The following is a 22704-nucleotide window of genomic DNA, read 5'->3' as shown; positions in this document are numbered from 1 at the left end:
GGAAAGTGGGGGAGAGATAAATTGGGAATTTGGGATTAACAGATACCCACTACTATATATAAAATAGATAAACAACAAGGACCTATTGTATAGCACAGGGAACTATATTCAATGTTTTGAAATAACCTATAATGGAAAAGAATCTGAAAAAGTATATATACGTGTGTGCGTGTGTGTAACTGAATCACTTTGCTGTACACCTGAAACACCGTAAATCAACTATGCTTCAATTTTTAAAAAAAGAAAAAAAAAAGACACTGTTAAGAGAATGAAAGATAAGCCACAGACTGGAAGAAAATCTTTCCAAAGCATATATCTGATAAATGACTTACATCCAAAATATATTTTAAAAACTGTAAAATTCAGCAATAAGAAAATAAACAATCCAATTTAAAATATGGGGAAAAGATCTGATCCGATACTTCACCAAAGAAAATATACAGACAGCAAAGAAGCACCATGGATGCTCAACATCATTAGTTATTAGGGAAATGCAAATTGAAACCACAATGAAATACTGCTACATAGTCACTAAAATGGCTAAAAAGACTGTCCAGGGGACTTCCCTGGTGGCACAGTGGTTAAGGCTCCATGCTCCCAATGCAGGGGGCCCGGGTTTGATTCCTGGTTAGGGAACTAGATCCCACATGAATGCTACAACTAAGGAGCCCATGTGCTGCAACTAAAGAGCCAGCAAGCTGCAACTAAGGAGCCCTCGAGCCACAACTAAGGAGCCTGCCTGCCTCAACTAAGGAACCCACGTGTCACAACTAAGGAGCAGGCGAGCCTCAACTAAGGAGCCGGCGAGCCTCAACTAAGGAGCCTGTGAGCCACAACTAAGAACCCTACCTGCTGCAACTAAGACCCAGAGCAACCAAATAAATATTAAAAAAAATTAAAATACATAAATAAACAAAAAATAAAAAGACTGTCCATACCAAATGCTAGTAAGAATGTGGAGGACCTGAAACTTTCATACACTGCTGATGGGAATGTAAAATTGAACACCACTTTGGAAAACAACTTGGCAGTTTCTAAGTAAGTTAAATACATCTACCACATGATCTAGCCATTCCACTCTAGGTATTTACCAAAGAGAAAAGGAAATAAATGTCCATCCAAAAACCTGTGCAAAAATGTTTGTAACATGTTTATTTTTAACAGCCAAAAACTGAAAACAACCCAGATGTCCATCAATAGATGAGTGGATAAACAAACCATGGTATATCCACATAGTGGAATACTTCCCAGCAGTAAAAATGAAAGAACTATTGATACATGCAATAACATGGATAAATCTTAAACGTAATTTTGCTGAGTGAAAGAAAACCCCCCCAAAAGAAAATACCATATGATGTGCTACTTTATATATAAATCTACAGAAAATGCAAACTAATCTATAATGACAGAAAGCAGATCAACTGCTGCCTGGCAATGAAGGGAAAAACAGAGAGGCAGGGAAGGATTTCAAGGGGCACAATAAAATTTTGGGGGGTGACAAATACGTTCATTACCTTGACTGTGGCGATGGTTTAATGAGTGTGTTTGTGTATGTCAAAACTTATAAGTTGTGCAAGTTAAATATGTATAGTTTATCATGTATCAATTACATCTCAATAAAAAAAATTTTTAAAAGAAGGCTTATATAAAACAAATCTCGAAAAGAATAAGCACCAGCTATATATATGTATATATATGTGTATATATGTGTATATATATATGTATATATATATATATATATATACGCACACACACATACACACACATATATGTATGTATGTATGTATATATATATATATATATATATATATATATATATATATATATATATATATATAAATGACATGCTGGCCATGATGGATTAACCAGTACAACTTGCGTTTCTACCATACACAACTAGAATATTGGACAAAATATAAAAAATACCTTTTCTGCCACTGAATAGGCAATAAATACAGGTCAGTGAACCCTGAGAGAGAGCAAGCAAATGTGGGAAGTCCAATGAACTACCAAAAGGCACTTTGTGGAATGCAGTTCAGGGAAAGAGAATCTAAGCAGGGCACAGGGGGTTCACAGAGTTCAGCAGTGTGGCTGAAATTAGTGGAGCAGAGTATTAACTGTGGGGAAGGTACACAAAAACCTGCATAAGGATCCCTTTGAGTCTAGCTAAATAGTAAGCTGCACATAGTAGAGCAAGACTCCATGAAGCCAGGGAAGCAACCAGGTACTGTAATGACTACTGGAGCTGTAAGCTAAATAATTCCCAGATGTCACACAAGTCTAGGAGGTATCTGAGCTCCAACTAGCCAGAGTAAAGAGACCTCGCTGAACATGTGTGGCATCAATAGAGGACCCAGAAGTGATTCATCTGGGGAGTAGGGTTGAAGTAGCCCTAGAATAAATCCTGTTCTAGACTTGCCCTGACAGAACTTAAAAATGAGTTTCAAAACAATCAAGCTAATCCACAAGTAACTTAACCACTCGCCAAACCAATCTTTAATACTCTTCAATGACAAAATCCAGACATTCATCAACATAATATTATAAGATCCAGCATCCAATCAAAATTTATTAGACATGCAAGGAAGCAGAAAAATGTTATCCAGAGCCAGGAAATGGGATCTATAGCCAGGAAGGAAAAAAATCAATCAACAGAAGCAGACTCAGAAACGACAGATGATGCAATCAGCAGACAAGGATTTAAATAAATTATTAAATATGCTGAGGTACTTAAAGGGAAACATTAACAAAATGAGAAGATAAACAGATTATATAAATCTGAAGTGAGGAAATTCACAGATTAGACAATGCAGAAGAGTCGTGAAATTGAAGACCTAGCAATAGAATCTAGCCAAAGTGGAGCACAGATATCAAAAAAAAATGAAGGAAAAAAAAAAAAGATCAGAACCTCAATGCTCAGTGTGTGATCTAACATACATATAACTGGAGTCTCGTTAAAATGGCACAGAGAGGACAAGCACAAAAATATTTGAATAAATGTCTGAAAAATTTCCTAAATTGGTAAACACCATAAACCGACAGATCCAAGGAGCTCAATAAACCCCTAGCAGGAAAAACAAACACCCATACTATAATCAAACGGCTGGGCTAGGATGTAGAGAGCTGGAAAGGGTGTCACTCTCACCCTAACAGCAAGAAAAATCCAGATAAACTATAAAATCATCACTTTTCTTGAACTTATCAGAGGTCTCAAAGCAACAAAGTATTCTTGTCCCTTCCAAGAAGAGACAACACATAAAGACTGGCTCATCTGTGACAGAGCCCAGGAGAAAGCATTATAGCATGCCATAAGCATAAAAAGAATTTGGCTAAATTTTTAACGAATTGCTAAAGGCAAAGTTGGGGCTAGCAGACCCCTTAGGAGCCATGGAAACAAGGGGCATTCGCACCCACTCGCATGCTCTTCTGCTCTTGAGACTCAAGAAAAGAGGACCTGACCAAGACTGAGGCTGGTTCAGAAAAGAGATACCTCTCCACCCATCGTTGCCATCACCCTCCATCAGGCTAGCAAGCACCAAGTAATAAGTAACAGCAGTCCACTGTTAGTGGCAGAAAAAGACTGTGAAGCAAAAGCCCCTCTGAGGCAGAGGCACACAGCCAATGCCAAAGATAAAGATGGAGAAGAAACACAAAAAAACACACAAACCTGTGGCACCCCAAACCCCACCCTAAGCACAAGGTAACAAGAGAGGAATCTCAAGCCAGTGACACAGTAAAAATAACAATAGCAACAACAGAGCTCACACTAAGCTCAACTCCTAAGTAGACTGACTCAATTCCCTACTCCCATACTAAAGGACTAACTGCAGAAGCAGCAAGCCGACTTCCAAACTTCCACCTCCATCTCTACAGATCCTACAAAGATTTAAAAGGTTAATAAGGGATTATCATAATTTTATGCCAATAAATTAAAAAACAGTCAAATTTCTTAAAGACACAAATTACTAAAACTGGCTCAAGAAGAAATATAAAAATTCAATAGACCTATACCTATTTTTAAATTGATTACATCATTAAAAATCCACAATGAAAACTCCAAAATACCAATCTTACATAAACTGTTTCAGAAAATAAAGGAGGAAGACACATTTCCCAACTAATAGTATGATGTCAGCATTATTACCCTGATACCTTGAAACAAGGCAAAGACATTATGGAAAGGATTATGGACCAATATCCCTTTTGTTAAAAAACACAAAATCCTTAACAAAATATGAGCAAAACAAATCAATCATCATGACTGAGTTTTATCTTAGGAATGTAAGATTGGTATAATGCCTGAAAATCAATTAATTCATCATATTAACAAAATAAAGAAGAAAAAATATATCATCAGTTCAATAGATGCAGAAAAAGCATTGGGTAAAATTTAACACATTCCCTTTCAGTAAACTAGGAACAGAAGGAAACTTCCTCAACCTTATAAAGGACATCTACAAAAAACATAACAGTTAATATCATACTTAATGGTGAAAGACTGAACATTTTTTCTGTAAGATCAGGAACAAGGCAAGGATGTCTGCTCTCATCACTTATATTCAACTGGTAGTTCTAGCCAACACAATAAGGGAAGGAAAAGAAATAAAAGGCAAACATACTGGAAAGAGCAAAGTAAAACTATCTTTATTCACAGATGACATGACTTTGTATGTAGAAAATCTTAACAAATCTATTAAAAAATCTACTAGAATTAATAAGCGATTTAGGCAAGATCCCAGGATTCAAGGGATCAAAAATCATTTATTTCTCTACAAACTATAAACAAACAATTGGAAAATGAAATTTTTAAAAATATCATTTCCAATAATTTCCATAAACATAAAATATAGGAAAAAATTTAAGAAAATAGGCATAAAACCTATACACTAAGAAATATAAATGTTTCTGAGAAAAATGAAAGACCTAAATAAATGGAAAGATATACCGTTTGGGCTTCCCTGGTGGCACAGTGGTTGAGAGTCCGCCTGCCGATGCAGGGGACACGGGTTCATGCCCCGGTCTGAGAGGATCCCACATGCCGCGGAGCGGCTGGGCCCATGAGACATGGCCTCTGAGCCTGCACGTCCGGAGCCTGTGCTCCGCAACGGGAGAGGCCACAACAGTGAGAGGCCCGCATACAGGAAAAAAAAAAAAAAAAAAAGATATACCACGTTCATTAAATAGAAGACTTTATATTGTTAAGATGTCAATTCTCTCCAAATTCATCTATAGATTAAATACAATTCAAATCAAATCCCAGGAGGCTTTTCTGTCATAGAGAATTGAATTCTAAAATTTACAGAGAAATGCAAAGGATCCAGAATAGTGAAAACAATTTTGAAAAAGAATACATTTGAAGGACTTATTACACTATCTGAGGTCAAGACTTACTATAGGTCAAGATTTAATATAAAGCTACAGTGATCCAGATGATATATAGACATATGTATCAAATAAACAGAATAGAGCCTAGAATAGACCAACACATATATGGTCAACTGATTTTTGACAAAACTGCAAAATAATTCAATTTGACAAAACTGTAAGGTAATTCAATGAGGCAAGGATAGTCTTTTCAACAAGTGATATGGAAACAACGACATCCATAAGGGGAAAAAAGAAGCTTGACCCTTTACACACACACACACACACACAGACACACACACACACACACACACACACCCCTCAAATGGATCACAGTCTAAAATGTAAAAGCTATAACTATAACCTTTAATAAGAAAACATGAGAAAATCTTCATCTCCATGGATATGGAAAGACTTCTTAGGAACAAATAGCACTAACCATTGAAAAAAAATTGGTGAATTGGACTTGATCAATATTTAAAACTTCTACTATCCAAAAGATCATTAAGAAAACTGATGGGGACTTCCCTGGCGGTCCATTGGCTAAGACTCTGTGCTTCCAATGCAGGGGGCATGGGTTCGAACCCTGATCAGGGAACTAAGATCCCACATGCCATGTGGCACGGCCAAAAAAAAAAATGAAATGCAAGCCACAGACTGAGAGAAATATTCATAATACATATGTTGTAGGCAGGATAATGGCCTCCCAAAGAAGTCCTGTCCTAATCCCTGGAATCTATGAATATGTTACCTTACATAGCAAAAGGGACTTCTAAGATTTGATTAAATTAAGGATCTTGAGATGGGGGATTATCCTGGATTACCCAGGATAATCTGACCAATTATCCTTGGTCAGAGTCAGAGAGACTGGAAGATGCTACCTACACTGCTGTCTTTGAAAATGGAGGAAGAGGCCACAAGTCAGGGCTTCCCTGGTGGTGCAGTGGTTGAGAGTCCGCCTGCCAATGCAGGGGATACGGGTTCGTGCCCCGGTCTGGGGGAATGCCGCGTGCCGCGGAGCAGCTGGGCCCGTGAGCCATGACCGCTGAGCCTGCGCGTCCGGAGCCTGTGCTCCGCAATGGGAGAGGCCACAGCAGTGAGAGGCCCGCGTACCGCAAAAAAAAAAAAAAAAAAAAAAAAAGAGGCCACAAGCCAAAGAATGCAGGTGGCCTCAGAAGCTGAAAAGGCAAGGGAATGGATTCTCCCCTAGAGCCTCCAAAAGGAACACAGTCCTGCTGACATCCTGAACCATTTCAGACTTCTGACCTCCAAAACTGTAAGGTAATAAATGTGTGCTGTTTTAAGTTACTAAGTTTGTGGCAATTTGTTACAGCAGCAGTAAAATATTAATACATATATATGACAAAGAACTTGTATCCAGAATATAATTTAAAAAATTCTTATATCTCATTTATAAGACAACACAAAAAGAGCAAAAGGTTTGTACCCATACTACACAACAGAATGTTGTACCCATATTTCACAATAGAACAGCCAGTAGACACATGAAAAAATATTCAACAACAGTAGCCATCAGGAAAATGCTATAATTAAATCCATAACGAAATAACACGAACATACCTACCAGAATAACCAAGATTATAAACACTAACAAACATAAGTTGGTGATAAGAATGTGAAGAAACTGGAACATTTACATTACATTAGTGGTGCATACAACCATTTTGGAAAAAGATTTTACCAAAAGGGGAGGGGTATGTCCCCCAAAACTCGTAAATGAATGTTCCTAGCAACTTTATTCCTAATGGTGAAAAATAGGAAACAACCCCAAATGGCCATCAGTCAGTGAATGGAAAAACAAATGTGGCTTGCTCATATGATGGAATACTACTTAGCAATAAAAAGGAACTAATTACTGATACATACAGAAACATGGATGGATCTGAAAAACATGCTGAGCCAAAGAAGTGAAACACAAAAGGTACAGAATTCCATTTTTATGAAATTCTACAACAGGCAAAACTAACCAATAATGACAGAAAGTAGATCAGTGGTTTTAATTAAGGGGATTAAGTTGGGAGCAGAATGACTGCAAAGGCACACAAGACAGTTTTTGAAGTGATGGAAATGTTTTGCATCTTGACTGTGGTGATGTTCATGCAGGAGTATCCATTTGTCAAAACTCATCAAACTACACTTAATGTAGAAGTATTTTATTGTATATTAATCATACCTCAATAAGGCTGCTTTTAAAAGAATAAAATGCCTGCACCAAATTAAGCAGCCTATAGGTTTATGAAGCTGAGTCCTCCTTCTTCCATTTGTAATATATACCCACTCATGCTGTGGAATGGAAGAAACGTGAGTCTACAGGCAGCTTGGTGACACATCCTACGGAAGAAACAGCACATGCTTACCTGAGGTGCTACATAATATGGGGTGAACTGAGGTGTCATCAAGTCACCTTGGTCAATTTTGGCAAATCCAAAGTCACACAACTTCACTGGAGCATCCTGAAATAAAACAAATGGGAGTCACTGCTCCACAGTTCTTGGAAAACGTTAAAGGAAAATGCAGGTGCAAGACATGTTACCTTAAGCTCTCAGGAGTTTCTAGCTGAGACCTGAACCTATGAGTAGCATGTCCTTAGCTCTGGAGACAATGATTAATATTTAGAAATTGTTCTTAGTAATACAGAAGTAAGGAATTTCTACCCACTCACAATCATCCCTGTTTTATAACTTGTAAAGGCAGCACTAAAATCAAGATGCTTCCTGACTCTATTGGCCCATTATCTCTCATCAATCTAGGGTGCTGCTTCACCCTCAACATCAGCTTCATGATAGCCAGAGTAAGTTATCTGGTGGGACACAGTGCATGGGGCATGGATTGGGGCTGGAGAGGAAAACACACCTTATGAAGGTTAACACTAAACACAACCATTAAGTTCCAAGGTAACATATAACAGCATATAGATTCCTGCCCCTTCCCAAAGTCCTTCCAAATAATATCCAAAATCTAAAGTCCTTATGTACAAACACACATCAGTGTCATCCACAATGATCGATGCCAGGGGTATGGTACAATTTCTCTGAGCCTCTAGCAAGGAAACAGATTTGGGAAAAGTAAGCTGCTTGCAGCACTTTGGCCTAAAGCCTCTTCACCATGGATTCAGAGCACTCCAAACATATACACACCTACACACTGTTCCTGAACTGTACTCAGAGTAGCAGCACTAAAATACAGAAGGGCAAGTCATCTCACCAAAGAGTTATCCTTGAAGAGCAGATTTTCAGGCTTGAGGTCTCTGTGTGCGATGTTTAACAAGTGACAGTGCTGTAGAGCCAAAGCTATCTGGAAAGGACATAATGGAGCAACCATATCTTAGAAAAGATAGCTCTTTAATTCCCCTGGTTTAGAGAACTCAGGATGTTAAAAAATGATCCTTACTAAGTCAATTAAGACTGTGGTCAGTTTTCAATTTTAAAGCAGAAATTAAGTAAGATTTCAGATATCAAGAAATAGAAATGAATTAAGCTGTATTTTGTTCAACAAAAAGAAAAAATACAACAGTAAAACAATTCTTTGTCATAATCAACTGATGGTTAAATCCTGTATGAAATGGGAAAAATGAAATACTTGCACTTCCATTAATCTGAGATGTGACAAGTACTGCAAAGCAAACACTGGGCCAGGCAGTCTTCAGAGGGCCTGGCTTCCCCCTAGCAGGGCAGTGGCACTAACGCCTGACTCAAAGGAAACTGCACTCTTCAGGGAGCCCAACTTGAAGTTCTGCTTTCAAGAACAACAGAAAGCAGCTGAATGGATTTTTCCACCTGATGTTCTAATCTGCCCGTCCCACTGGTTGAAAATGTTGCCTGTTTAGGTGGATTTAAAGGAGTTTGGTTTTACAGAAGATTATCAGAGCTCATCCTTTAGGCCTAATATTTGAAAAATACAAGCTATAATTTTTAAAATCAAATAGAACAGATTTTATCTGTTCTTTAACACTCTGTATGGAATTGCCTTGGCATTCCAAATATCAGTTCCTCCCTACTAGAAAGGAGGCATCAAAAAATGCTTGAGGCTCACAGAAAATTTGGAAGAATTTTTTCATTAAGAACCAGTTGGGCTATGTGTCCTGCTTCTCTCTGCTTTGCTTGCTTGGCCTGAAGAGAAACCTTGAGGGTTTAGATTTTTCATCTCCTCATGAGGTTATTTCCAGTTGGATTCCTAGTATTGTTTGTGACGTACATCATTCCTCTAGCAATAAAATGTGATGTCAAAATAGAACATAAAACCAGGAATAACCCAGAATTACAAAGACCTTAGACTACTATTAAAATCTGATGAGAGAAAGGTGACTCATAAGCAAAAAGTATCTTATATGTAATTGCCTTGAACATATTTTTACACCATACAGTCTTTCAGGTGAGTATCACTAGCATTTTATCTCAAAGTCCAATAACAGTGCTTGGAAGCTATACGTCTAAAGATTATCTACAATCTAAAAAGGAGTTAAGATTACCTTCCTTCCAGAGTTTATTTAAATCTTATCATAGGCAAACAATTGAAAACCACTTAAGAATACAGGTTCCCCCCACCAAAGCATAAAAGGGGGTCACATTCCTCCTGTCAAGGTATCTTTTCTAATTACATAACAAAGCAGGCAATGAGAGATCAAATAGAGCTTTTCTTCAAGCTTTCTTTTATTCCCCTCAATGAAATTGTGCTTGTTAACCAACACTGTTGGCAGTTTGATTGGTACCCGGGGTTAACTTGCCTGCTTTGTTACTTGGCTGGCTTGCTTCTCTGTAAAGTGCCGGTGCTGGCTGATTCTGTGAAATAGCTCTCCCCCTTCCATCATCTCCATTACAATTAAGAGTCGAGCCCTGTTTGAAAGCATTTGATTTTGTTAAGTTAAAAAACAAAGCAAAACAAAACAAAACTGAAACATCAAGTAGCTAACCTAGATACCTCATCTACAAAGTGTTACTACTTCCTAAATCTAGTCCTACCAAGCCCCTTTGAGTTGGGTCCCTTGTCACTACCAGCTGGACAATATGAATAAGGACTATCCCTGACCTAAAGGTTTCTAAGAAGCTAAAAGAAAGCAGAAGAATTAGTTTTGAAGACAATGATCCTTTTGAAGATTCTGTACTTAACTTGTATATACATTTTAGGGAAGCTACACTGAAAGTGTATCGAAAACAGAATACGACTTTGTATAGGACATGAATATCAAGTCATTCAGTTGGGCTGTCTTGGTTATTCACTCTCGTGTGTGTGTGTGTGTGTGTGTGTGTGTGTGTGTGTGTGTCTCCCCCTCTCTACTCCCTGCCCCCACTCCACTAGTTTTCCATACAAGGCACAGCATGCCCAGCAAGATAGCCAGATAGGGTTACACAGCTACTAAATAAAAGCAAAAATTCTCATGTTGTGAAAAAAAAAATCCGAATTTTGGTTACCACTCTTTGATATAAATGCTTCGAGCTTCCATCCAAATGCTTTCACCAACAGAGCACAATTTTAAGAAATAATCATTTGATTTCCCATTCTTCTTTACAAATTCCATCTTTTTCCATCTGGAAAACTCCTACTCACCCCCTTCAAGTCCTCGCCCCCACGTAACTGCTCTGAGACACCTCGCCTCCCTAGCCTACAGAGGGCAGCTCTCCTCCTTTGTAAGCTCAAAATATTTTATGCATGCCTCTCCTTGGTACCTATCACACTGCTAGTCCCTTCAATAGAAACCATACCTTATTTAACTTTGAATTCCCTGGAAAAGATTTAGAATGACACCCAATGAGCTTGCCAAACATTTGGAGGCTAAAAGAATGATGTTGATTTCCTCCTTTAAAAGGAATGTCAGATTCAGCAATAAGGGCTTTTTGCCATATCAACTTCTAAGACATTGCCTAGAATAATATTTGGTCTCCTTTTGCTAATTTGAAATAGAATCTGTTTTAATTCCACATTACTCGGCGGAGGGGGGGGGGCAGGAGAGTGGGTAGGGTATAGATGAAGCACGGCTGGCAATGAGTTGATAACTGTTGAGGCTGGGTGATGTGTACTTAAGGATTCATTACATGATTCTTTTACAAATGTTTGAAAATTTCCAAATTAAAAAGTAAAGGAGAGAAGAAAAAGAAAGAGGAAGGGAGGGAGGCAGGCAGGGAGGGAAGGGAAGGGAGAGAAAGAGGGCACAAAAGAAAAGAAGACCCCACTACACCTTGGCTTACATATGGAGAGGTGGTCATGTGATAATGACCCTGTGTAGTCTTACCTGGGGCTGGACTCATGAGGAAACTGTACACTGTTAGCAAACACTTCAATGATTTGAACTATATTTGGGTGTGTGGCACACATCATGTGCAGACGTACCTTAAAGAAGAACAGAGGAAATGTTTCTGTACATAGGGGATGCCAACATTTTCTCTCCAAACTTTCCCCCCAAAACTGACCACACTAGGCCTGTGGATGAGCCTATTACAGTAAAAAACCTTATCACCTGGAATGATGTAAAAAAAAAAGTGTTTTCATACACAGATTACCTCCTTAATGCTCTTTCCATGAAAAAACCTCACCAACAGGTTTATTTACTTCTACTGTCCTATCTATTAGCAAATGAAAAATTTGGTAAATAATACATCTTATTTCAGAAATTATTCATATATCTCTAAGCAAAAGAATAAGTCCTTCATTGCATATTATTAACATGTCATCACCACATCCAAATAATTTTAAACAAATGCCTATTATTAAAAACTAGAAATACATCCTCAGAGTTCTCCTGCAACACCTTTTCAATACACTATTCACTAGAACCTTCCTCATACTATTTTATCTCCACTCTTTAAAGACCTTTTCCAATAAGCAAAAGCTGAAGTAAACCTGAGTATTTTGGGGTATAAGAATCGCATTAATTGAAAAAGAACAAAAGGTGGTTTGAAAGGAAGCAAGACTTCACTAACAGCTTTTGGTATTGATGGATGAAGAACTGCTTTATAATGATAACATGGAATAGCAAAAAGTATGAATATAAAGAGAGTAAGTGTGAACATAAAATTCTTTGTGAATCTCTGTATTCTCTCCATGAAGCTGCCTTACTTGTAAAAAGAATAATTCTTAGGCACTTCAAATATTTAGGCAAATCAAGGCAATAAAGGACCATACCTCATTTCTAGCTTTTGGACGATCAAAAAGAATTTTCAGTGCAAACCGTTCTTGGGTAGATTTCTTCACACAGACTCTAGATTTGGAGAAAAAAGTTCAATCAGAAATTATCTAAGTTACAGTGAAAACTAATTTAGCAAGCTATTCTTTGAGAACTGTGCTTCTAATCAAAAATATATCCAGGCGCATCAGAACAAACTTGCCCCCATGTCTAGCAGATGGAAAGGCAGAAATGCATCTCGCCCACCCTTCACAGGCCTTAGACATGTGAAATCAACTTGATGCTGGCCAAGAAAGACAAAATGGCCTCTGCTGGCTACAAGTGACTCATACAGTGGCTCCATGGTATCAACATCTTAAATGATTCTGTTACAGATCATGTGACTTCGTCACTTAAATATATTTCTAAATGGATGAGAAAAAGCCTATCATAAATACCTCTGCTTGTTAAATTAAGGCTGTTTCACAAATCTGGCAAACCTAATGCTTCTAACTTAAGATGTATTTCGAACAGGTCCTCTTGAGAACAATTGTGTCATAGTTTGCACATGGGTCTCTTACCTAACTGGACCACTAATTCCAGCTCCCAGCTTCTGAGTCCAATTGATATTGTATTCCTCTAAAATGGAGGTTTCCTATTAAAATAAAAATGGAGGAGGCAGAGAATGATTCTCCAGTTAAAAAGCTGAATAGTTAAGTAGAGGTGGGACAACAGAAAACCTTAATGCTCAACATCTCAGCTTCTGAAAGAAGCTGATAAGTAGAGCTTTGTGTAGGGCTTTATAATTACACATTTCGCCTACAGGACCATGCTAGGCATTGCTTTCCAACAAGAGAAGGCAAACTTTAGGATAAAAAGAAATTCTTCAGCTCATCTGCAAGGTCCATGTGAGTAAATACTCGTGTTTTTTTTTTTTGAGTGTGGGAAGAAGATATTCTTTCAAAATGTTTCACTACTAAGTACTTATTTGCCAAATGGTCAAGTATATTTTCTGAGATTCTAGAAAGATTGGTCTGATATATGCTGCTATGATATAGAGGTCTATATCCTTGAACAAGATCAAATTGGAATAACTGAATAAATTAAAACTTAAAAGTTCAAATAAAATAGTAATAAATATTGTAGTACATTTATCTAGTTTTCAAGTGCTATTTTGAGTACAAAGATATTGTCACGTTCACTGTATAACTATATTCTTCACAGTTTTAATAGATTCCAATAGCTTTCAATAGTTCCAGATAGAGCCTCTACAGTTTAATTAAAGTTTTTATGGAATTACTGTGTAGTCACCAAATATTGAACTTCTGTTGCCATATGTTTTTAGGCAAGAAAGCCATACACTTAAACTGTGGTAGGCTAAAATTCATTTTTCAGGGTTCCACGGGTAGAAAAGAAAACCGACTACAGACCTGGAGAAATTAGGCCAAAACTCATAAGACTATCAAATTGTTTTGTTGCAATGAAAATCTGATAGATTATAATTAGCAACAGAATCTTGATTCCCAGGTATAGGAACAGAATATTTGTCCATGTAACACAAACTCAATGAGCAAGTTAGTAAGTGCCAGACACCAGGATAAGTTCAGAGATGAAAATAGAGCTTCTGTCCAATGAATATGTAAGTGTATAAAACAAGTTTAGAATAGCCTTCATCTCCACACCTTCCTGCTGCCAGTTCTTGATAAAGGTTCCCATCATATAGTAAATGCTCAATAACTATGGAATGAATGACTAGAAAGGTGGACTAAAACCAGGTGATGGAAGGACATTGATTTGCGAGAGACTAGCAAAATCATTACACAAACTCTCTTCTGAAAAACTGTATATCAGGGTTAAGGAGTCACACAGTGAGTTATAGGCATTGATAAGACGAGAAACTATGGCTTTGGCCTCTTCCCCAGCATCATTCATCTTTGGCATCATCCCCAGCTATCAGGGGTAACTGCCCAGGCCCCTGCATGAGGATTAGGAATGAATCCTGCCCAATTAGGGAGGTCCCAGGTCTCCACTCACCATCTCCTAAACAGAATTCAAACCTACCCATTTAACCTGTCTACCTCCTTCATGTTTCCACTGCCTATCCTGCCGGATTCAGAAGTATTTGAGAAGACAGAGAGGAAGACAGAATTGGGAAAGAAAGAATTGGAGCATAGTCTATGCTTCATGGTAGAGTAAAATTTGCCAGGCCTCTAATGAAGACATACACTCACTGGAGACTCAATGGAAAAGACAGATTCATTCTACGGAATTATTTGTTACAGTCAGATCAAAGGACTATTCATATGTCCAGTTCCTGGGATGTAAAAATAGTATTAGACCAAATTCTTCACTGCACTGGTGCTTATTAAGATGGTACTCTACCTAATGGACAGCCAAGAAAGTTCAAATTATAGAGGCTCTGACTGAAGTTTTGACACTTGGCTTTGCAGAAGGTAAGAGAAGCACTACCAGATCTCTCTACAGCCCTGATCTCTGAACCCTATTTTTCTTACGTCTGTTGTCCTCTTTACCAGGTTTAATTCTTGCACATTTGTTGATGGTGCCATAAACACTAACCAGTTCTAAGACTTCACTAAGCCCAGCTGGGCAAAAGAAGTAACATTCTCACATCAGCTGACTCTTCTATGTGTAGATGGCATATTTTCTCACATATTTTAATGGCAAAGAGAAGGTAAAAAGGCATGGGTCAATTAAGACACTTTATTGAAGAAAATTATGGACTACCTCAAATGTATCAATGACAAATACATTGACTGGGTTCTGCTAAAGAAATCTATACACTGGGACTTCCCCAGTGGCACAGTGGTTAAGACTCCGTGCTCCCAATGCAGGGGGCCTGGGTTCTATCCCTGGTCAGGGAACTAGATCCCACATGCATGCCACAACTAAGAGTTCACAAGCCACAACAAAGGAGCCCACGTGCTGCAACTAAGGAGCAGGCGAGCTACAACTAAGGAGCCCTCAAGTCACAATTAAGGAGCCCACCTGGCGCAACTAAGACCCAGCACAACCAAATAAATAAATATATATATATATATTTTAATCTATACACTGTCTTAAATAAGGATATAGACTCATGGAATGAAGTACAGTTGACCCTTGAACAAGATAGGGGGTTAGGGGTGCTGGCACTGGCACAGTCAAAAATCCACGTATAGGGGCTTCCCTGGTGGCGCACTGGTTGAGAGTCCACCTGCTGATGCAGGGGACACGGGTTCATGCCCCAGTCCGGGAAGATCCACATGCCGTGGAGCGGCTGGGCCCGTGAGCCATGGCCGCTGAGCCTGCGCATCCAGAGCCTGTGCTCCGCAATGGGAGAGGCCACAACAGTGAGAGGCCTGCGTACCACAAAAAAAAAAAAAAAAAAAAGACACATGCACCCCAGTGTTCATTGCAGCACTATTTACAATAGCCAGGTCATGGAAGCAACTGAAATGCCCATCAACAGATGAATGCATAAAGAGGATGTGGTACATATATACGATGGAATATTACTCAGCCATAAAAAGGAGTGAAACTGGGTCACTGGTAGAGACGTGGATGGACTTAGAGACTGTCATACAAAGTGAAGTAAGTCAGAAAGAAAAGCAAGTATCGTATATTAACACATATATGTGGAATCTAGAAAAATGGTACAGATGAACCAGTTTGCAAGGCAGAAATAGAGACCCAGATGTAGAGAACAAACATATGGACACCAAGAGAGGAAAGTGGGGGGTGGGGTGGAGGTGGGATGAATTGGGAGATTGGGATTGACATGTATATACCAATATGTATAAAATGGATGACTAATAAGAACCTACTGTATAAAAAAGTTAAATTAAATTTTAAAAAAACCCCAGAGGAACAGGCACAAAAGAATAGACAAAATGGATGTTATGAAAATTTAAAATTTTGTGCATCAAAAAACACTATTAGGGCTTCCCTGGTGGCACAGTGGTTGAGAGTCTGCCTGCTGATGCAGGGGACACGGGTTCGTGCCCCAGTCCGGGAAGATCCCACATGCCGCAGAGCGGCTGGGCCCGTGAGCCATGGCCGCTGAGCCTGCGCATCCGGACCTGTGCTCCGCAATGGGAGAGGCCACAACAGTGAGAGGCCTGCGTACCGCAAAAAAAAAAAAAAAAAAAAAAAAAAATATTAGGGGCTTCCCTGGTGGCGCAGTGGTTGAGAGTCCGCCTGCCGATGCAGGGGACACGGGTTCGTGCCCCAGCCCGGGAAGGTCCCACATGCTGCAGAGCGGCTGGGCCCGTGAGTCATGGCTGCTGAGCCTGCGCATCCGGAGCCTGTGCTCTGCAATGGGAGAGGCCACAACAGTGAGAGGCCCTCATACCGCAAAACAAACAAACAAACAAACAAACAAAAAACACTATTAACAGTGTAACAAAGGCAACCCACAAAATTGGAGAAAATATTTGCAAATCATATATCTGATAAGGGATTAATATGCAGAATATGTAGAGAACTCCTAAAACACAACAAAAAACCCCCCAAACAACCCAATTCAAAAAATGGGCCAAGGACTCAAACAGACATTTCTCCAAAGAAGATACATGAATGGCCTAGAGCACATGAAAAATGCTCAATGTCACTAATCATTAGGGGAATGCAAATCAAAACTACAATGAGATACTACCTCAAACCCATTTGGATGGCCACTATTAAAAACAACAACAACAACAAAACAGAAAAGAACAAGTATTGGAGAGAATGTGGAGAAAACTGGAACCCCTGTGCACTATTGGTGGGAACGTAAAATAGTACAGCTGCTGTGGAATATGGTATGGTGGTTCCTCAGAAACTTAAAAATAGAATGACTATATGATCCAGTAATTCTACTTCTGGGTATAAACCCAAAAGAGTTGAAAGCAGGATCCTGAAGAGATATTTGTATGTCCATGTTCAAAGTAGCATTATTTACAATAGCTAATACATGCAAGCAACCTGAGTGCCCACTGATGGATGAACAGATAAGCAAAATGTGGGCTATACATACAATGGAATGTTATTCACCCTTAAAAAGGAAGGAAATTCTGCAATATGCCACAACACGAATGAACCTTGAGGACATTATGCTAAGTGAAATAAGCCATTCACAAAAAGACAAATTCTGTATGCTTCTACTTATATGAAGTATTCAGAGTAGTCAAAATCATAGACAGAAAGTAGAATGGCAGTTGCTAGGGACTGGGGGAAAGGAGGCAATGGGGAATTACTGCTTACTGGGTAGAGTTTCAGTTTTATAAGATGAAAAGAGTTATGGAGTTGAATAGTGGTAATGGTTGCCCAACATTATGAGTATATTTAATACCACTGAACTATACAGGTAAAAATGGTTAAGATGGTAAATTTCATGCTATGTATGCTTTACTAAAAAAATGAAAAAAAAAAAAGAATGGAAAAAAATATACCACAAGTAACCAAAAGAAAGCTGGAGTAGCTATACCTGACAACAGATAAAACAGACTTTAAAACAGAAGATGTTAATAGAGAAAGAGAGGAACTTTTTATAATGATAAGATCAATTCAAGGGCTTCCCTGGTGGTGCAGTGGTTAAGACTCCGCACTCCCAATGCAGGGGGCCCAGGTTCAATCCCTGGTCAGGGAACTAGATCCCACAGGCATGCCAAAACTAAGGAGCGCAAGTGCCATAACTAAAGGAGCCCCCCTGCTGCAACTAAGACCTGGTGCAACCAAATAAATAAATAATTATTGAAAAGAAAAACAAAAATAATAGTTGGCGATTTCAAAACCTCCACTCTCAATAACAGATAAACTAGACAGAAAATCAGCAAGAATGTAGAAAACAACACTATCAATGAACCTGACCTGACATCTATAAAACACTCCATTCAACAACAGGGGAATATATATTCTTCCTAAGTGCACACGGAATATCCTCCAGGATAAACCACATGCTAGGTCATAAGTCTCAATAAACTTCTGAAAATTAAAATTATGTAAAGTTCTCCAACAATAATGGAATTAAGCTATAAATCAAAAGAAGAAAATTTGGGAAATTTAAAAATATATAGAAACTAAGTAACATGCTTCTAAATAACCAATGAAGAAGAAATAATAAGGGAAATTAGAAAATATTTTGATCTGAAGGAAAATGAAAACGCAATAAGCTAAAATGTATGAGCTGCAGCTAAAGCAGCATTTAGATGAAAACACTAAACACTGCTTTAGCTATCAACACCTCTATAACAAAGGAAGATCACAAATCAATAATCTAAGCTTCTACCTTGAAAAACTAAAGAACAAACTATACCCAAAGCAAGCAGAAATATTAAAAAGTAGAGCAGAAATCAATAAAGTAGAAAACAGAAAATAGAGAAAAATAAATGAAAACCAAAAGCTGATTCTTTGAAAGGTCAACAAAATTAACAAACCTTTAGCTAGACTGACTGAGAAAGAGAGAAAAAACACAAGTTATTAACATTAGAAATGGGGGCTTCCCTGGTAGCACAGTGGTTAAGAACCCACCTGCCAATGCAGGGGACACGGGTTTGAGCCCTGATCCGGGAAGATCCCACATGCTGCGAGGCAACTAAGCCTGTGTGCCACAACTCCTGAGCCTGCAAGCCACAACTACTGAGCCTGTGCACCACAACTACTGAAGCCCACACACCTAGAGCCCATGCTCCGCAACAGGAGAAGCCACCGCAGTGAGAAGCCCCGCTGCAACTAGAGAAAAACCCGCGCGCAGCAACGAAGACCCAATGCAGCCATAACTAAATAAATAAATTTATTTTTAAAAACAATTCCACCCTTAATAGCATCATAAAGAATAAAATATTTAGGAATAAATTTATCAAGAGAAGATCTATACACTAAAGACTCAAACACACTGATAAATAGGGGAAAGCCCAGAAAAAAATGGAGAGTTATACCATGTTCTTGGCCTAGTAGACAGTATTGTTAAGATGGCAACTGTCCTCAAACTGACCAACAGATTCTATGGAATCCCCCGTCAAAATCCCAGCACACTTTTCTTGGTAGAAATTGACAAGCTGATTCTCAAATTTATTTGGAAATACAAAGAACTTAAATAACCAACTTAATTTTTTTATATATAGAGAAACCTTCAGTTTCCTAGGTTTCTTGGGGTTTGTTTGTTTTTTGAGATTTATTTATTATTTATTTATTTTATTTATTTTTGGCTGCGTTGGGTCTTAGTTGCGGCACGCGGGATCTTTTGTTACAGCTCACGGGCTTCTCTCTAGTTGCAGCGGGCAGGTTTTTTCTTCTCTAGTTGTGGCGCACAGGCTCCAGGGCACGTGGGCTCTGTGGCCACACAGGCTCTCTAGCTAAGGCATGCAAGCTCAGTAGTTGTGGCGTGCAGCCTTAGTTGCCCCACGGCATGTGGGATCTTAGTTCCCTGACCAGGGATAGAACCCACGTCCCCTGCATTGTAAGGCAGATTCTTTACCGCTGGACCACCAGGGAAGTCCTGCCAGCTTAATTTTGAAAAAGAAAAACCAAGTTGGTTCTCATGCTACCCAATTTGAAAACTTACCATAAAGCTTCAGTAATCAAATCAGTGTGGCACTGGCATAAGGATAGTTATATGGATCAATGAAACAGAAAAGAGAATCAATCAAACAAACAAACAAACACAAAAAAAAGAAAAAAGGAAAAGAAGAAAAAAAGAGAATCCAAAAATAAACTTACACATTTATGATCAACTGATTTTCAACAAAGGTAATTCAACAAGCAAAAAGACAGTGTTTTGAACAAATGGTCTTGGAACAATTCCATTTTGGAAAAGTTTTGCCATTTCTTAAAAAGTTAAGCATAAACTTACTGTACTACCCAATAATTCCACATGTAGGTATTTACCCAGAAGAAAATGAAACATACGTTCACACAAAAACTTGTATGGACAAGTTTTATTTATCATTTTATTCATAATAGCTAAAAAATGGAAACAATCTAAATGTCCATCAACAAGGGATAAACAATAAAAACATTCCTCAACAATAAAAAGGAGTGAACTACTAATGCATGCACTAACATGGATGAACCTCAAAAGTATAAGTAAAAGAAGCCAAACACGTAAGACTACATATTATATAATTTTGATTATTTGGAATTTCTAGAGAAGACAAAAGAATAGTGACAGAAAGCAGATCAGCAGTTGTCTGGGGTGGGGAGTCACAGTAGAGGCTGACTACAATGAGGCAGAAGGAACTTTCCAGGGACGGGGGTGGGGTGGGGGAGACGGAGGCGAGATAGAAAAATTCTAAAACTGGATTGTGAAGACAGATGCACAGCTCTATAAACTCACTAAAAATTACTGAATTATACACTTACCTTGGGCGAATTTTATAACTGCAATTTTTTAAATGTTTTTAAAACTAAGAAAATGAATTTTCATTAAGTTCATAAAGTATTAAAAACTCTGCCATATACAACAGAAAACAAATATGTAAGGCAATCTCTAATCCCAAAATGCTCATTATCTAGGTTTAGCTAAGTGACTTGGGAGCAGTGAAGTCATGGCCTATGGCAGCAGAGACAGAAATGAGAAGACAGAGTCTATGGTTGTAGACAGTTGGCCTTATCCTAATACCTTGAAGAGTAATAGGATGAGATCTTAAAGTCCAATCCACCCACTCTCAGGTAATCAGGCAGCAGAAGTTTAAATGTTGTGGTTAGAACCCAGGGAAATAGCTTTTCCAGCTGAACTCCAGAGGTCTCAGTTCTTACCAAATGAGGGACAGCCTCAAAAAAGCAAAACAATGAATACAACACAATGCCACAGACCAAAAGTTTTATTTGATGTGATGCTGGCTTGCTGCCAAGGGAATATATCCTCATCAGTACTGGTTGTTAGATCAGATATTTTCAACTCCACTAATTTGTATTGGTTGGACACACCCAAATTAGTCGCAAGATTCACCAATGACCTATTAGTAAGTACATGAAGAAAAGCTAAAAAGTTTTAAGAAAACTAAGTTGGACAATAGTGACCGACTGAAGAAAACCCCAACTCTTTCTAAACCATTCTTAGGTTGCTATGAGCTAATATCCATTGAGTTCTTACTAAATGTTAGGTACTGTAAGCACATTTAGATACATGTGCTTATTAAATTCTCAAAAAAACCCTAAGCTGAGGAGATTCTTTTATCCTCTTCCTATGGATGAGGAAACTAAGTGACAAAGAAGTAAAGTGACTTATTCAAGGACACAGTTAAATGAATGGCCAGGCTGAATTTCAACTCATCAGTCAACCTGGAGAAACTATAACAACCACTCAGTAACACTGCTTCCCCGTTTATACATTTGCCCACTAGAACTATGTCCCTGTTCTGCTCAAAACTCTCTGAGATTTCCCCTTCTACTCAGGGTCAAAGCCAAAGTTCCTACGATGGCCTACAAGGCCCTGTGTATACTGTGGCTTCCCATCACCTATCTCTAACATAATCTATACTGACCCACTGTATTCCAGCCACCTTGTTGTTCCTGGGTCACACGAGACCCGCACCTATCTCAGGGCCTTTGTACCTGCTGTTCCCACTGCCTATAATATTCTTCCCCAAGACAGTGGAGGTTTGTTCCCTCATTCCCTTCAAAGCTCTATGCAAATGTCACCTCCTCAGGAAAGCCTTCCCTGCCTACCCTTCCTAACATAGTACTCCCCACTTTTTAATACTTAATTATATCACCTGGCAATGTTTATTACCTAACTCCACCATCTAGATAGAAGCTCTATGAAAGAGGGACATCTAGGAGTCTGGCTTTGCACCACAAGTGCCTAAGACTGCACCTGGCACAAAGCAGATAATACTTCTTGTATTTAAAAATCTGCCAAACATATTTTGATTCACAACCCAATCATATAACTTTAGGCAATTCACGACGCTATACCAATAAAATCCAAACCAAAAGAAAAAAAATGTATCTATCAAAGTAGTCTTTTAGAACCTTTATTTCTATTATTTAAAGTTTGATCTTCCTTAATGTGTATGTTCTGTTTTGATGCCTCGTTTAAATGGTGAATTTTCTTTGAAGTGACTGATGACTTCTATAAACTTTACCACCCCCAAAATTGTTAGATGTGTAAGTTATTAATTCGTTATTGACTGTAGTGATTGTGTCTTGATGGGGAAAATAACCCCAAGTTGCCTGTCCCTCAAGGGAAAATGAAATTCTTAAATGCACAGAGTTCACCTAATACTGTAAAATAAGTAAATAAT

General features: G+C 38.5%; 1 protein-coding gene across 3 annotated transcripts in view; it reads right to left on the bottom strand.

Annotated features, from left to right (window-relative positions):
- Window positions 1-22704, bottom strand: part of MAPKAPK5 (MAPK activated protein kinase 5) — a 40672-nt gene that overhangs the window by 17046 nt on the left and 922 nt on the right. For all 3 annotated transcript variants that reach the window (XM_032603146.1, XM_032603145.1, XM_032603148.1), the window contains exons 2-7: window positions 13063-13136; window positions 12502-12577; window positions 11612-11709; window positions 10109-10217; window positions 8590-8679; window positions 7743-7838 (exon numbers count right to left, since the gene is read on the bottom strand). In XM_032603146.1, the coding sequence (XP_032459037.1) occupies window positions 7743-7838; window positions 8590-8679; window positions 10109-10217; window positions 11612-11709; window positions 12502-12577; window positions 13063-13136 (543 nt within the window). The remainder of the gene's footprint in view (window positions 1-7742; window positions 7839-8589; window positions 8680-10108; window positions 10218-11611; window positions 11710-12501; window positions 12578-13062; window positions 13137-22704) is intronic.

This window comes from Phocoena sinus, chromosome 14, assembly GCF_008692025.1.
Source record: "Phocoena sinus isolate mPhoSin1 chromosome 14, mPhoSin1.pri, whole genome shotgun sequence".
Lineage (NCBI taxonomy): Eukaryota > Metazoa > Chordata > Mammalia > Artiodactyla > Phocoenidae > Phocoena > Phocoena sinus.
Note: the sequence above shows the minus strand (reverse complement) of the source record. Positions and strands in the feature narration are given on the sequence as shown.